This window comes from Entelurus aequoreus, linkage group LG08 (assembly GCF_033978785.1).
Source record: "Entelurus aequoreus isolate RoL-2023_Sb linkage group LG08, RoL_Eaeq_v1.1, whole genome shotgun sequence".
Classification (NCBI taxonomy): domain Eukaryota; kingdom Metazoa; phylum Chordata; class Actinopteri; order Syngnathiformes; family Syngnathidae; genus Entelurus; species Entelurus aequoreus.
Genome location: NC_084738.1, coordinates 80,206,607 through 80,221,978, shown reverse-complemented (window position 1 = coordinate 80,221,978; position 15,372 = coordinate 80,206,607). Strand labels below are relative to the sequence as shown.

At 38.1% G+C, this 15,372-nt stretch overlaps 1 protein-coding gene across 1 annotated transcript; it reads left to right on the top strand.

The window, feature by feature from the left end:
* cops4 (COP9 constitutive photomorphogenic homolog subunit 4 (Arabidopsis)) lies at positions 1-15,372 on the top strand. Its single transcript, XM_062057358.1, has 10 exons — positions 1-147; positions 4,089-4,168; positions 4,244-4,395; positions 4,482-4,585; positions 4,643-4,796; positions 10,386-10,536; positions 10,601-10,771; positions 10,834-10,949; positions 11,018-11,102; positions 14,944-15,372. The coding sequence occupies exons 1-10, from the start codon at positions 74-76 to the stop codon at positions 15,075-15,077; spliced, it is 1,221 nt and encodes a 406-aa protein (XP_061913342.1). The 5' UTR covers positions 1-73; the 3' UTR covers positions 15,078-15,372.

The following is a 15,372-nucleotide window of genomic DNA, read 5'->3' as shown; positions in this document are numbered from 1 at the left end:
TCTGACGTCACGTCCCTCACCGGAAGTCTTTTAACAGAGGAGCGGGGTGTTGTTGACACCGGGACGAGCGACCATGGCTACCGACGTGCGGCAAGAGCTCGCACAGCTCATGAACTCAAGTGGCTCCCACAAAGACCTCGCGGCCAAGTACGTGACGTCTACTACAAACGTTTTGTTCCGTTTTATGCGGAACATTACCAGTTATTTGTGAGCTGGAACGAATGGACGAGATGCTAAGCTAACGTGTGTAGCCTAGCTAGCTGTGTTCTCTTATACATGGCCGATCAAAGTGTGTTGGGAAACAACACGCGTGATAGACCGTGGGAGCATAATGTCGTCACTACGAGCCACGCAAATGTTAGCATCTTTTCGCGTGATTTCTGGTTCAAAGTAGCTAGCAGCTACTGTTTAGCCATCAGTGGATTTGACTTAGTCCAATGTGCCCTCTTTGTTCACATAATAACTCAAATATAACAAGTAAACATCCATCCATCCATTTTCTACCGCTTGTCCCTTTCGGGGGTGCTGGAGCCTATCTCAGCTGCATTCGGGCGGAAGGCGGTGTACACCCTGGACAAGTCGCCACCTCATCACAGGGCCAACACAGACAGACAACATTCACACACTAGGGACCATTTAGTGTTGTCAATCAACCTATCCCCAGGAGGTGGGAGGGGCCTATCCCCAGGTGCATGTCTTTGGGGGTGGGAGGGGCCTATCCCCAGGTGCATGTCTTTGGAGGTGGGAGGGGCCTATGCCCAGGGGCGTGTCTTTGGAGGTGAGAGGGGCCTATCCCCGGGTGCATGTCTTTGGAGGTGGGAGGGGCCTATCCCCGGGTGCGTGTCTTTGGAGGTGGGAGGGGCCTATCCCCAAGTGCGTGTCTTTGGAGGTGGGAGGGGCCTATCCCCAGGTGCGTGTCTTTGGAGGTGGGAGAGGCCTATCCCCATGTGCGTGTCTTTGGAGGTGGGAGGGGCCTATCCCCAGGTGCATGTCTTTGGAGGTGGGAGGGGCCTATCCCCAGGGGCGTGTCTTTGGAGGTGGGAGGGGCCCATCCCCGGGTGCATGTCTTTGGAGGTGGGAGGGGCCTATCCCCAGGTGCGTGACTTTGGAGGTGGGAGGGGCCTATCCCCATGTGCGTGTCTTTGGAGGTGGGAGGGGCTTAGCCCCAGGTGCGTGTCTTTGGAGGTGGGAGGGGCCTATCCCCAGGTGCATGTCTTTGGAGGTGGGAGGGGCTTATCCCCAGGTGCATGTCTTTGGAGGTGGGAGGGGCCTATCCCCAGGTGCCTAGCCCCAGGTGCGGGGCTTTGGAGGTGGGAGGGGCCTAGCCCCAGGTGCGTGTCTTTGGAGGTGGGAGGGGCCTATCCCCGGGTGCATGTCTTTGGAGGTGGGAGGGGCCTATCCCCATGTGCATGTCTTTGGAGGTGGGAGGGGCCTATCCCCAGGTGCGTGTCTTTGGAGGTGGGAGGGGCCTATCCCAGGTGCATGTCTTTGGAGGTGGGAGGGGCCTATCCCCAGGTGCATGTCTTTGGAGGTGGGAGGGGCTTATCCCCAGGTGCATGTCTTTGGAGGTGGGAGGGGCCTAGCCCCAGGTGCGTGTCTTTGGAGGTGGGAGGGGCCTATCCCCAGGTGCGTGTCTTTGGTCTTTGGAGGTGGGAGGGGCCTATCCCCAGGTGCGTGTCTTTGGAGGTGGGAGGGGCCTATCCCCAAGTACATGTCTTTGGAGGTGGGAGGGGCCTATCTTCAGGTGCATGTCTTTGGAGGTGGGAGGGGCCTATCCCCAGGTGCGTGTCTTTGGAGGTGGGAGGGGCCTATCCCCAGGTGCATGTCTTTGTAGGTGGGAGGGGCCTATCCCGGGAGGAGCTGGACGAAGAGGCTGGGGAGAGGGAAGTCTGGGCTTCTCTGCTTAGGCTGCTGCCCCCGCGACCTGACCTCGGATAAGCGGAAGAAGATGGATGGATGGATGAATATATATGGTTTATTGACGCATATTATTTTGAATTGTACGAGGAGACCATTTGTTTTCACGCCCCACACATACACATAAACAAGTAATAATATAATAGTAGATTGGTGAATAGAAAAAGACGACGACGTGAGCACGAGTTAGCACTGTAGCGTCCAGAAGAAGTGCACACAATGTCTGGCGCTCTTTTTCAACTTTTATTTAGCAACACAGCTCAACTTATCTCCTTCCTTCCACACGCACGTCCATCCTCGTTCCTCATTTTCCGCAACAACGGACGCCTCCTCCTCCTTCGCCAATCGCCTTACAGCAGTGGTGCGTTCACAACAGTGGGAATTCTGAATATCACTCACTCAAGAACACGACATCAACCCCAGCAGGTCGTTACACTATACCCCAAGAACAAGACTCTCTAGTCCAGGGGTCACCAACCTTTTTGAAACCAAGAGCTACTTCTTGGGTACGGATTAATGCGAAGGGCTACCAGTTTGATACACACTTAAATAAATTGCCAGAAATAGCCAATTTGCTCAATTTACCTTTAACTCTGTTATTATTAATAATTAATGATATTTACACTTAATTGAACGGTTTAAAAGAGGAGAAAACACGAAAAAAAATGACAATTAAATTTTGAAACATAGTTTATCTTCAATTTCGACTCTTTAAAATTCAAAATTCAACCGAAAAAAAGAAGAGAAAAACTAGCTAATTCGAATCTTTTTGAAAAAATTAAAAAAAGAATTTATGGAGCATCATTAGTAATTTTTCCTGATTAAGAATAATTTTAGAATTTTGATGACTTGTTTTAAATAGGTTAAACTCCAATCTGCACTTTGTTGGAATATATAACAAATTGGACCAAGCTATATTTCTAACAAAGACAAATCATTATTTCTTCTAGATTTTCCAGAACAAATTTTTTTAAAAGAAATTCAAAAGACTTTGAAATAAGATTTAAATTTGATTCTACAGAATTTCTAGATTTGCCAGAATATTTTTTTAAGTTGGAAGAAATATTTCACAAATATTCTTCGTCAAAAAAACAGAAGCTAAAATGAAGAATTAAATTAAAATGTATTTATTATTCTTTACAATAAAAAAAAATAAATTTACTTGAACATTGATTTAAATTGTCAGGAAAGAAGAGGAAAGGAATTTAAAAGGTAAAAAGGTATATGTGTTCAAAAATCCTAAAATCATTTTAAGGTTGTATTTTTTCTCTAAAATTGTCTTTCTGAAAGTTATAAGAAGCAAAGTAAAAAAAATAATGAATTTATTTAAACAAGTGAAGACCAAGTCTTTAAAATATTTTCTTGGATTTTCAAACTCTATTTGAGTTTTGTCTCTCTTAGAATTAAAAATGTCGGGCAAAGCGAGACCAGCTTGCTAGTAAATAAATACCATTTTAAAAATAGAGGCAGCTCACTGGTAAGTGCTGCTATTTGAGCTATTTTTAGAACGGGCCAGCGGGCGACTCATCTGGTCCTTACGGGCTACCTGGTGCCCGCGGGCACCGCGTTGGTGACCCCTGCTCTAGTCCCTGGGCTAAGGCCCGATCTCCCCGGTAACTCCGCTCCTAGTCCTGCGGGAGTGGCCGTTCCCCGGTACGGTGCTAGCCGCTCGCGGTGCAGGACAACTTTTCTGCCGCGGGGCGGGAGTTGGACCCGGTACATAACTTCCCAGGGTCTTTCCAACACTCTAATAAGCCCCATCCAGTCGCTGTCCAGCTTCGGGCGTCTTCCCTTTTTCCGTTGGGTGTTGTTCAGCGGCGAAATGTCGCCCTTTTTGGTGCACGTCGTAATTCCTCTCTTGTCTACGGCCAGCATCCCGCAGCTGGTTACTGGCAAATTGATGAGCTGAATCCAGCCGGTTTTGTAGTCTTTTAGCATACTCCACTTCTGGTGGACCGGAGGTCAACACATTCCACTCATCCTGGACATTCAAACTAACACTTTCCCAAGTTCCAAACCAAATTCCGGTTTTCCTGGAAACGTAGTCAAACCATTCCAATATTCAAACTATTCTTACATCCACTCAAATGAATGAATAATCCTGTTGTTAATCGTGAATTCAATATCAATGGTGATTTGTATTTTTGCCATGACCGTGTGATATCGCCCAGATACCGACAAATCCTGGAAAAGGCGGTCCAGTTCACAGATGCGGATCAACTGGAGTCCTTGAAGGCCTTTGTGGAAGCGAGTAAGCTTTCATTCCGTTCAACCCTGACTTTGCACTTTGTCTTCAAGTTTGCTTGTTTCCCCCCCGCATACTTAGTGGTGAATGAAAACGTGAGCCTGGTCATCTCCAGACAGCTGCTCACCGACTTCTGCACACATCTCCCCAACTTGCCGGACACCACAGCCAAGGCGGTGTACCACTTCACCTTGGAGAAGATCCAGCCCAGGGTCATATCCTTCGAGGAACAAGTAAGGACTTTGTGCTTACCCCCGCGCCGGCGCCGGCTCTGGCTCTGGCTCCTGGTCAACGCCAACGTGTTCTTGGCCGTGCGCAGGTGGCCTCCATCAGACAGCACTTAGCCACCATTTACGAAAAGGAGGGCGACTGGAGGAACGCGGCCCAGGTTTTGGTGGGGATCCCCCTGGAGACGGGACAGAAGTATGGCACCTTTTCCCACCCGTGAGTCCTGCCTGGTCACTAAGCGTGTCTCCTCAGGCAGTACAACGTGGACTACAAGTTGGACACCTACCTGAAAATCGCCCGCCTCTACCTGGAGGACGACGACCCGGTGCAGGCGGAGGCCTACATCAACAGAGCCTCGCTGCTCCAGAACGAGTCCTCTAACGAGCAGCTGCAGATCCACTACAAGGTGAGGGCGGGGGTTCTTCAGCTTTCTGACCTCGGGGCCCAACTTTTCCACTACATACAGGCCCGGGGCGCACTCAAACATTGACACTGAATTGGTAATCTTGCTCTTGATTTGAATCATATTCAATAATTACAGTATATCTAATTGTTTTTTGCCCACAATAATTCATCAAGTTAAGCTCATGGCGCAGTAAGTTGAATGATGCGGACACGCTTGTTACTGGAGACTTTGTATGTGTCAGTAATATGCCACCGCAACATTGTTCAATGAATGTTACCTACGTCTAGCTTGTGTGCTTAGCTGTTGTGTAGCTGCTGTTTATGACCTATTTAGTTTTTAATGGTCTGGAATACACTTTTGCTGTCTTTAAATTGAAGCGAAGTGCTAATAGTTTTTTTTGTGTGACAACTAGCGGGCACAATAGTTCATCATGACGCAGTAAGTTGAATGATGCGGACACGCTTGATACTGGAGACTTTGTATGTGTCAGTGATTTTTCCACCGTAACGTTGTTCAATGAATGTTACCTATGTCTAGCTTCTGTGCTTAGCTGTTGTGTAGCTGCTGTTTATGACCTATTTAGTTTTTAATTGTCTGGAATACACTTTTGCTGTCTTTAAATTGAAGCGAAGTGCTAATAGTTTTTTTTGTGTGACAACTAGTGGGCACAATAGTTCATCAGGACGCAGTAAGTTGAATGATGCGGACACGCTTGATACTGGAGACTTTGTATGTGTAAGTGATTTTGCCACCGTAACGTTGTTCAATGAATGTTACCTACGTCTAGCTTGTGTGCTATTGTGTGCTTAGCTGTTGTGTAGCTGCTATTTATGACTTATTTAGTTTTAATTGTTGGGAATACACTTTTGCTGTCTTTAAATTGAAGCAAAGTGATAATAGTTGGGTTTTTTTGGTGACACCTAGTGGGCACAATAGTTCATCAACTTGAGCTCATGACGCAGTAAGTTGAATGATGCGGACACGCTTGTTACTGGAGACTTTGTATGTGTCAGTAATATGCCACCGCAACATTGTTCAATGAATCTTACCTACGTCTAGCTTGTGTGCTATTGTGGGCTTAGCTGTTGTGTAGCTGCTATTTATGACCTATTTAGTTTTTAATTGTCGGGAATACACTTTTGCTGTCTTTAAATTGAAGCAAAGTGATAATAGTTGTTGTTTTTTTGGTGACACCTAGTGGCCACAATAGTACATCAAGTTAAGCTCATGACGCAGTAAGACGAATGATGCGGACACGCTTGTTACTGGAGACTTTGTATGTGTCAGTAATATGCCACCGCAACATTGTTCAATGAATGTTACCTATGTCTAGCTTGTGTGCTATTGTGTGCTTAGCTGTTGTGTAGCTGCTATTTAATCAACGACCGCTGCCAATAGAAACAATGGGAAATGACAAGTCCTTCCAATTTGTGGGTTTATATATATATATATATATATGTGTGTGTGTATATATATATATATATATATATATATATATATATATATATATATATATATATATATGTGTATATATATATATATATATATATATATATATATATATATATATATGTATATATATATATATATATATGTATGTATATATATATATATATATGTGTATATATATATATATATATATATATGTATATATATATATATATATATATATACATATATATATATATATATATATATATATATATATATATATATATATATATATATATATATATATATATATATATATATATATATATATATATATATATATATATATATATATATAAATGAAAAATTAAAAATGAGTGTTGCTGAGAGCAAATAAATTGTCCATGAAAAGCAATAAATTAATAAAACTTTTAAAAAAAAATTGTGTTGATAAAAAAGTTATTAAAAATTAGTGTTGCTGAGAGTGAATAAATTGTCCATGAAAAGCAATAAATAAAACTGAAAAAAAAAAAAAGAGTGCTGCAGAGGGCAAAGGAATTGTTGATAAAAAAAATAAAATAAAAAATTAACATTTTAAAATAAGTGCTGCTGAGAGCAAAGAAATTGTTGATTAAAAACAATAAATAAAAACAAATAAAAAACAAAAGTGCTGCAGAGAGCGAATACATTTTTCATAGACAACTATAAATAAATACAATTTTAAAATGTAAATTAAAAAAATGAGGCAACACATTAGGGGTGCACGTTTTGGCACATTTTCACCACTTTGTGTGCAACAGTAAAATAGTTGGAAGTACCAGAGGACTCTAAACTACTCGCTCGCGAGACTTCATAAGATTAAAAAGCGATCTGGAAAACGTGAGTTACTCAGGTCAATGACCGTGAATGACAGTAGCGCAGCATTTACTAATGTGACCAAATCAAAACAACCTTCCCAAGTAATGACCGTGAATGACAATACATTTACATTTACTAATGTGACCAAATCCAAACAACCTTCCCAAGTAATGGTGAAAAAAAAAAAAATGTCATCATACATAACATAACCTGCTCACTGAACCTTGTGGCTGTTATAAAAGACCAAGACATTTTAAAATGACACCCATTCAAAGCATGATGGGAAAAAGGTCAAACACTATCCACACTTATCATGTTGCTTGAAATTTCTGATTGAATACAAAACTTTAAAACCTCTTAAGGCCCCAGCGGTTTGTTTACATGCTTTTTTTTAATTGAATAAAAACTAAGAATCATCTTTTGATATGATGTACTTAGTCCATAAGTACACAAACGTGTACTTCATGTTTAGTGACATACTAATTCTTATTTTTACACTTTATTTTCCAAATTCCATTGTATGTTATACTCTTCTGACACCACCAGGTGGCAGTATAAGTGTCCACATAAGCGGCCATAAGACCCCAATTCAGTAGCGTACACAATTTTGGAAATAAGAGCTAAAAGGTGCTGTCCACGTATGTGGCCACTAAGCCTTTAGAGCAGGGGTGTCCAAACTTTTTCCACTGAGGGCCGTACACGGAAAAATGTAAGCATGCGGGGGCCATTTTGATATTTTTCATTTTCAAACCTTAACAAAATATATGGATTTTTAATTTTTTTTTAACCTTCAGGGCTCTCGGGGACTATAAAGGGTCTCAGTCATTAAACTGTTAAAAATAAGTCAAATTATTATTATTATTTTTAATTTACTGCTTACAGTAAATCTCTATATCAACTTGAGGTTGATATAAAGTTTAAAAAAAAAAGGTTTTCTGTCAAAGACAACTTAGTTTTTTATAGCAAAACTGAAATATGCAGTATTTAGTCATTAGAGCCTTAAAAGATCAATAATAACCATTGAATTTAATTCTTTCATATTTTTGAGTAATCACAGTGAAAAGTTAAATAAAATCCTACTAAATATATTTGGGATCCAAAAGGTCCCCCACTCATAAAGTGATACATTTTTATTAGTTTTTTTTAAACTTTTAACACTTAAATTACGAGATCAACTTCAGATATATCTGTCCATTATACGTTTGAACTATTTGCTGCGGGCCGCAAAATAGTGGCATACTAGTGGCATACTAGTGGCATAATAGTGACATAATAGTGGCATACTAGTCGTATAATAGTGGCATACTAGTCGCATAATAGTGACATAATAGTGGCATACTAGTCGCATAATAGTGACATAATAATGGCATAATAATGGCATACTAGTCGCTAGTAGTGTCATAACAGTGTCATAATGATGTCATTATGTGTCATACTAGTGTTATAATGTGTCATAGTAGTGTCATAACAGTGTCAAATAAATATTATTATGTGTCATAATAGTGTTATAATGTGTCATTGTAGTGTCATAATAGTGTTATGTGTCATAGTAGTGTTGTGTGTTGTAATAGTGTTATAGTAGTGTCATAATCGTGTTATATTGTGTCATAGCAGTGTCATAATAGTGTTATAATGTGTCATAGCAGTGTCATAATATTGTTATAATATGTCATAGTAGTGTCATAACAGTGTCATAATAATGTTATGTGTCATAATAGTGTTACATTGTGTCATAATAATGTAATTATGTGTCATAATAGTGTTATAATGTGTCATAATGTTGTTATAACAGTGTCATAATAGTGTTATAATGTGTCATAATAGTGTTATGTGTCATAACGTTGTTATAATAGTGTTATAGTCGTGTCATAAGTGTTATAGTGTGTCACAGCAGTGTCATAATAGTGTTATAATGTGTCATAGTAGTGTCCTAATAGTGTCATAACGGTGTCCTAATAATGTTATTATGTGTCATAATAGTGTTATGTGTCATAATGTTGTTATAATAGTGTTATAGTAGTGTCATAGTAGTGTTGTAATGTGTCATAATAGTGTTGTAATAGTGGCATACTAGTCGCATAATAGTGGAATACTAATCGCACAATAGTGACATAATAGTGGCATACTAGTCGCATAATAGTGACATAATAGTAGCATACTAGTCACATAATAGTGGCATACTAGTCGCATAATAGTGACATAATAGTGGCATACTAGTCACATAATAGTGGCATACTAGTCGCATAATAGTGGCATACTAGTCGCATAATGGTGGCATACTATTAGCGTACTAGTCGCATAATAGTGACATAATAGTGGCATACTAGTCACATAATAGTGGCATACTAGTCGCATAATAGTGGCATACTAGTCACATAATAGTGGCATACTAGTCGCATAATAGTGACATAATAGTGGCATACTAGTCACATAATAGTGGCATACTAGTCGCATAATAGTGGCATACTAGTCGCATAATGGTGGCATACTAGTAGCATACTAGTCGCATAATAGTGACAAAATAGTAGCATACTAGTCGCATAATAGTGACATAATAGTGGCATACTAGTCGCATAATAGTGACATAATAGTGACATAATAGTAGCATACTAGTCACATAATAGTGGCCTACTAGTCGCATAATAGTGACATAATAATAGCATACTAGTCACATAATAGTGACATACTAGTCGCATAATAGTGGCATACGAGTCGCATAATAGTGACATACTAGTCGCATACTAGTCGCATAATAGTGACATAATAGTGGCATACTAGTCGCATAATAATGACATAATAGTAGCATACTAGTCACATAATAGTGACATACTAGCGCATAATAGTGGCATACTAGTCACATTAGAGTGACATACTAGTCGCATAATAGTGGCATACTAGTCGCATAATAGTGGCATACTAGTCGCATAATAGTGACATAATAGTAGCATACTAGTCACATAATAGTGACATACTAGCGCATAATAGTGGCATACTAGTCACATGATAGTGACATACTAGTCGCATAATAGTGGCATACTAGTCGCATAATAGTGGCATACTAGTCGCATAATAGTGACATAATAGTGGCATACTAGTCGTATAATAGTGACATAATAGTGGCATACTAGTCGCACAATAGTGACATAATAGTGGCATACTAGTCGTATAATAGTGACATAATAGTGGCATACTAGTCGCACAATAGTGATATAATAGTGGCACTTTGGACACCCCTGCTTTAGAGGTTTTAAGGAGTGGAAATATCGCTTTTTGATTGGTAATTGCTGTCTTCCTCCTCAGGTTTGCTACGCCAGAGTCCTGGACTTCCGCAGGAAGTTCATCGAGGCGGCGCAGAGGTACAACGAGCTGTCCTACAAGTCCATCGTCCACGAGAGCGAGCGTCTGGAGGCCCTCAAGCACGCGCTCAACTGCACCATCTTGGCGTCGGCAGGTAGGACGCCACACACCCAGCGTGGCCCCGCGCCAGCCACACCCTGACTGTGCGGGTGTTGCAGGCCAGCAGCGTTCCCGCATGCTGGCCACGCTCTTCAAGGACGAGCGCTGCCAGCAGCTGGCGGCCTACGGCATCCTGGAGAAGATGTACCTGGACCGCATCATCAGGGGCAACCAGCTGCAGGAGTTTGCCGCCATGCTCATGCCTCACCAGAAGGCCACCACGGCGGACGGTCAGCTCGCCGGATCCCGGAAAAGAAAAGTGCTAAAAGTTAACTTGTGCTTTTGGTGTCAGGCTCCAGCATCCTGGACCGAGCCGTGATAGAACACAACCTGCTGTCGGCCAGCAAGCTCTACAACAACATCACCTTCGAGGAGCTGGGAGCGCTGCTGGAAATACCGCCAGCTAAGGCCAGCCCCTTTTTCTGCACGCCATTGTTGCAGGTGTGCCGCTGCTGAAATCTTTCTGCTGCTTGTAGGCGGAGAAGATCGCCTCGCAGATGATCACGGAGGGTCGCATGAACGGCTTCATCGACCAGATCGACAGCATCGTGCACTTTGAAAGTGAGTTCACTTCAAGATAAAAGGATTTGAATGTTTGTGTCCTTCGTCGTCGGGAGAAAGTGGAAGTATGGAAGCGAGGTTGGTTGCAGGAACAAACGCACTCGCTCTCTGGTAACCTAGCAACGCAGGAAGCGGTCACTGTCGCACGCTAACAGCCAATCAGGTCACGGCATCAACTATCAGGTTTGGTTGCGCCTTCTGGTTGTCGGGCAGAGAGCAAAGGAATTTTTCATGCAAAAAAGTATAAATTAATTCAATTTTAAAATATTTAAAAAAAACTGAGTGCTGCTTAGTGCGAAGAATTTGTTGATAAAAAACAATGAATTAATGAAGAATTTAAAATGAGTGTTGCTGAGAGCAAATAAATTGTCCATGAAAAGCAATAAATAAATAAAACTGAAAAAAAAAAGAGTGCAGCAGAGGGCAAAGGAATTGTTGATAAAAAATATATATATAAATAAAATAATATATATGTATTTTTTAAATGAGTGCTGCTGAGAGCAAATAAATTGTTGATTAAAAATGTACATAAAAAAAATTAAATTAAAACATGAGTGCTGCAGGGAGCGAATACATTTTTCATAGATAACTATAAATAAAAAACATTTTAAAATATAAAAAAAATTTTGTTGATTAAAAACAATAAATGAATGAAGAATTAAAAATGAGTGTTGCTGAGAGCAAATAAATTGTCCATGAAAAGCAATAAATAAATAAAACAGAAAAAAAAGAGTGCAGCAGAGGGCAAAGGAATTGTTGATAAAAAAAATGTTTACAAAAATAAAATAAATAAACACATTTTTTTAAATAAGTGATGCTGAGAGCGAATAAATTGATTAGAAACAATACATAAATAAAACTGTAAAAATTAAATAAAACATGAGTGCTGCAGAGAGCGAATACATTTTTCATTGACAACTATAAATAACATTTTAAAATGTAACTTAAAAAAATTAGTACTGCTGAGTGCGAAGAATTTGTTGATAAAAAAGTAATTAAAAATGAGTGTTGCTGAGAGCGAATAAATTGTCCATGAAAAACAATAAATAAATACAACTGAAAAAAAGAGTGCTGCAAAGGGCAAAAGAATTGTTGATAAAAATAAAAAAACTTTTTTTAAAAAAATAAGTGCTGCTGAGCGCAAATAAATTGATTAGAAAAAATACATAAATAAAACTGTAAAAAATAAATTAAAACATTAGTGCTGCAGAGAGCGAATACATTTTGCATAGACAACTATAAATAAATACAATTTTAAAATGTGAATACAAAAATTAGTGCTGCTGAGTGTGAAGAATTTGTTGATAAAAAACAATAAATAAATGAAGAATTAAAAATGAGTGTTGCTGAGAGCAAATAAATTGTCCATGAAAAGCAATAAATAAAGGAAAAAAAGGGTGCTGCAGAGGGCAAAGGAATTGTTGATAAAAATTATTTTTTCTTTTTTAAATAAAATAAAATAAATGAAAACATTTTTTTAAATAAGTGCTGCTGAGAGCAAATCAATTGTTGATTAAAAACAATACATGAATAAAACATGGAGTGCTGCAGAGAGAAAAAAGAAAAAGAAAAAAACATGAGTGCTGCAGAGGGCAAAGGAATTGTTGATAAAAAAATAAAATACAATTAAAAAAAATTAAATAAATAAAACATTTTTTTAAAATAAGTGCTGCTGAGAGCAAATAAATTGTTGATTAAAAAATGTACATAAATAAAACTAAAAAATGAATTAAAACATGAGTGCTGCAGAGAGAGAATACATTTTTCATTGACAATTATAAATAAATACCATTTTAAAATGTACATTTAAAAAATGAGTGCTGTTGAGTGCGAAGAATTTGTTGATAAAAAAGTAATTAAAAATGAGTGTTGCTGAGTGAGAATAAATTGTCCATGAAAAGCAATAAATAAATATAACTGGAAAAAAAAATGAGTGCTGCAGAGGGCAAATGAATTGTTGATAAAATATATATATAAATAAAATACAAAAATACAAATTTTAAAATGAGTGCTGCTGAGAGCAAAGAAATTGTTGATTAAAAAATTTACATACATAGAATTGTAAAAAATAAATTAAAACATGAGTGCTGCAGAGAGCGAATACATTTTCCATTGACAACTATAAATAAATAACATTTTAAAATGTACATTTAAAAAATGAGTGCTGCTGAGTGCGAAGAATTTGTTGATAAAAAAGTAATTAAAAATGAGTGTTGCTGAGTGAGAATAAATTGTCCATGAAAATAAAAAAATAAATAAAAATGAAATAAATAAAAATAGTGCTGCAGAGGGCAAAGGAATTGTTGATTAAAAAATATATACAAATAAAATACAAAAATAAAATTTTTAAAATGAGTGCTGCTGAGAGCAAAGAAATTGTTGATTAAAAAATGTACATACATAGAATTGTAAAAAATGAATTAAAACATGAGTGCTGCAGAGAGCGAATACATTTTTCATTGACAACTATAAATAAATAACATTTTAAAATGTAAATAAAAAAAATGAGTACTGCTGAGTGCGAAGAATTTGTTGATAAAAAAACAATAAATAAATGAAGAATTAAAAATGAATTGTCCATGAAAAGCAATAAATAAATAAAACAGAAATAAGAAAAAAAAACAAAACATGAGTGCTGCAGAGGGCAAAGGAATTGTTGATAAAAAAATAAAATTAAATTTAAAAAAATTAAATAAATAAAACATTTTTTTAAAATAAGTGCTGCTGAGAGCAAATAAATTGTTGATTAAAAAATGTACATAAATAAAACTAAAAAATGAATTAAAACATGAGTGCTGCAGAGAGCGAATACATATTTCATAGACAACTATAAATAAATAACATTTTAAAATGTACATTTAAAAAATGAGTGCTGCTGAGTGCGAAGAATTTGTTGATAAAAAAGTAATTAAAAATGAGTGTTGCTGAGTGAGAATAAATTGTCCATGAAAATAAATAAATTTAAAAAAATTAAATAAAAAAAAATAGTGCTGCAGAGGGCAAAGGAATTGTTGATTAAAAAATATATATAAATAAAATACAAAAATAAATTTTTTTAAATGAGTGCTGCTGAGAGCAAAGAAATTGTTGATTAAAAAATTTACATAAATAAAACTGTAAAAAATAAATTAAAACATGAGTGCTGCAGAGAGCAAATACATTTTTCATAGACAACTATAAATAAATAACATTTTAAAATGTAAATAAAAAAAATTAGTACTGCTGAGTGCGAAAAATTTGTTGATGAAAAACAATAAATAAATACAATTGTAAAAAATAAACAAAAAAATAGTCCTGGAGAGAGCAGATACATTTTTCATAAAAAAATATAAATAAATACAATTTTGAAAAATACATTTAAAATGAGTGCTGCAGAAACCGAATAAATTGTCAATTGATAAATTAAAGAAAATGATATACATAAATGTATGTCATCTATATGAATATATATATACATATACATATATACACATATGCATGTATGTAATGTGTGTTGTGTGTGTGTATGTATATATGCAAAGTATGTCATGTTTATATAAACATTTTGGTAGCCATCCACAAGCTTCTGCTGGACCACTAAATTGCTGCAGTTCAGCTAAATGTGTTGCTTTTCTGACATGGACTTGTTTCTTCAGCATTGTCCACACCTTTAAGTCAGGGACTGTGGGAAGGCCATTCTAAAACCTTCATTCTAGCCTAAATTTAGCCATTCCTTTACCACTGTTGAGGTCATTGTCCTGTTGGAACACCCAACTGCATGTATCTGTATGTATATGTGTAGTGTGTAGATGTGTCCAGTAGGGGGTCTCCCTGGTGCTAAAAAGTGTTGACTATTGTTTAGCCCGAGAGCCGCTGCCCACCTGGGACAAGCAGATCCAGTCTCTGTGTTTCCAAGTCAACAACCTCCTGGAGAAGATCCGACAGGCGGCTCCTGAGTGGGCGGCCCAGGCCTTGGAGAGCCAGATGACTCAGTAACATGTCTTCCTGCTCAGAGGACACACCCACTGGAAATTATGTCTGAGGTCATTTGGTTGCTGACCTCCTCACCTTTATTTTGGCTGCCAGCACGGTCATGTGACCTCCTCACCTTTATTTTGGCTGCCAGCACGGTCAGCTCTTCCCCCCCCCCCCCCCCCACCCCCCAACTTTATTTGTATTTGATTTTTTTTTTTTTTTTTTAGCAGCAAAGAAAATTGAGTATTAAAACATGCAAAAAGACCAAGAGCAGACATTTAAATAAAGGTCAGGGATCATGTCAGAGTCCAGCACT

What these genes read in the sequence shown, in the direction of transcription:
- cops4 (XM_062057358.1), top strand. Translation starts at nt 74, where the DNA reads ATGGCTACCGACGTGCGGCAAGAGCTCGCACAGCTCATGAACTCAAGT. An exon ending in CACCATCTTGGCGTCGGCAG is followed by an intron (nt 10,537 to 10,600) that starts GTAGGACGCCAC and finishes CGGGTGTTGCAG; the next exon opens with GCCAGCAGCGTTCCCGCATG. An exon ending in CAGCATCGTGCACTTTGAAA is followed by an intron (nt 11,103 to 14,943) that starts GTGAGTTCACTT and finishes ACTATTGTTTAG; the next exon opens with CCCGAGAGCCGCTGCCCACC.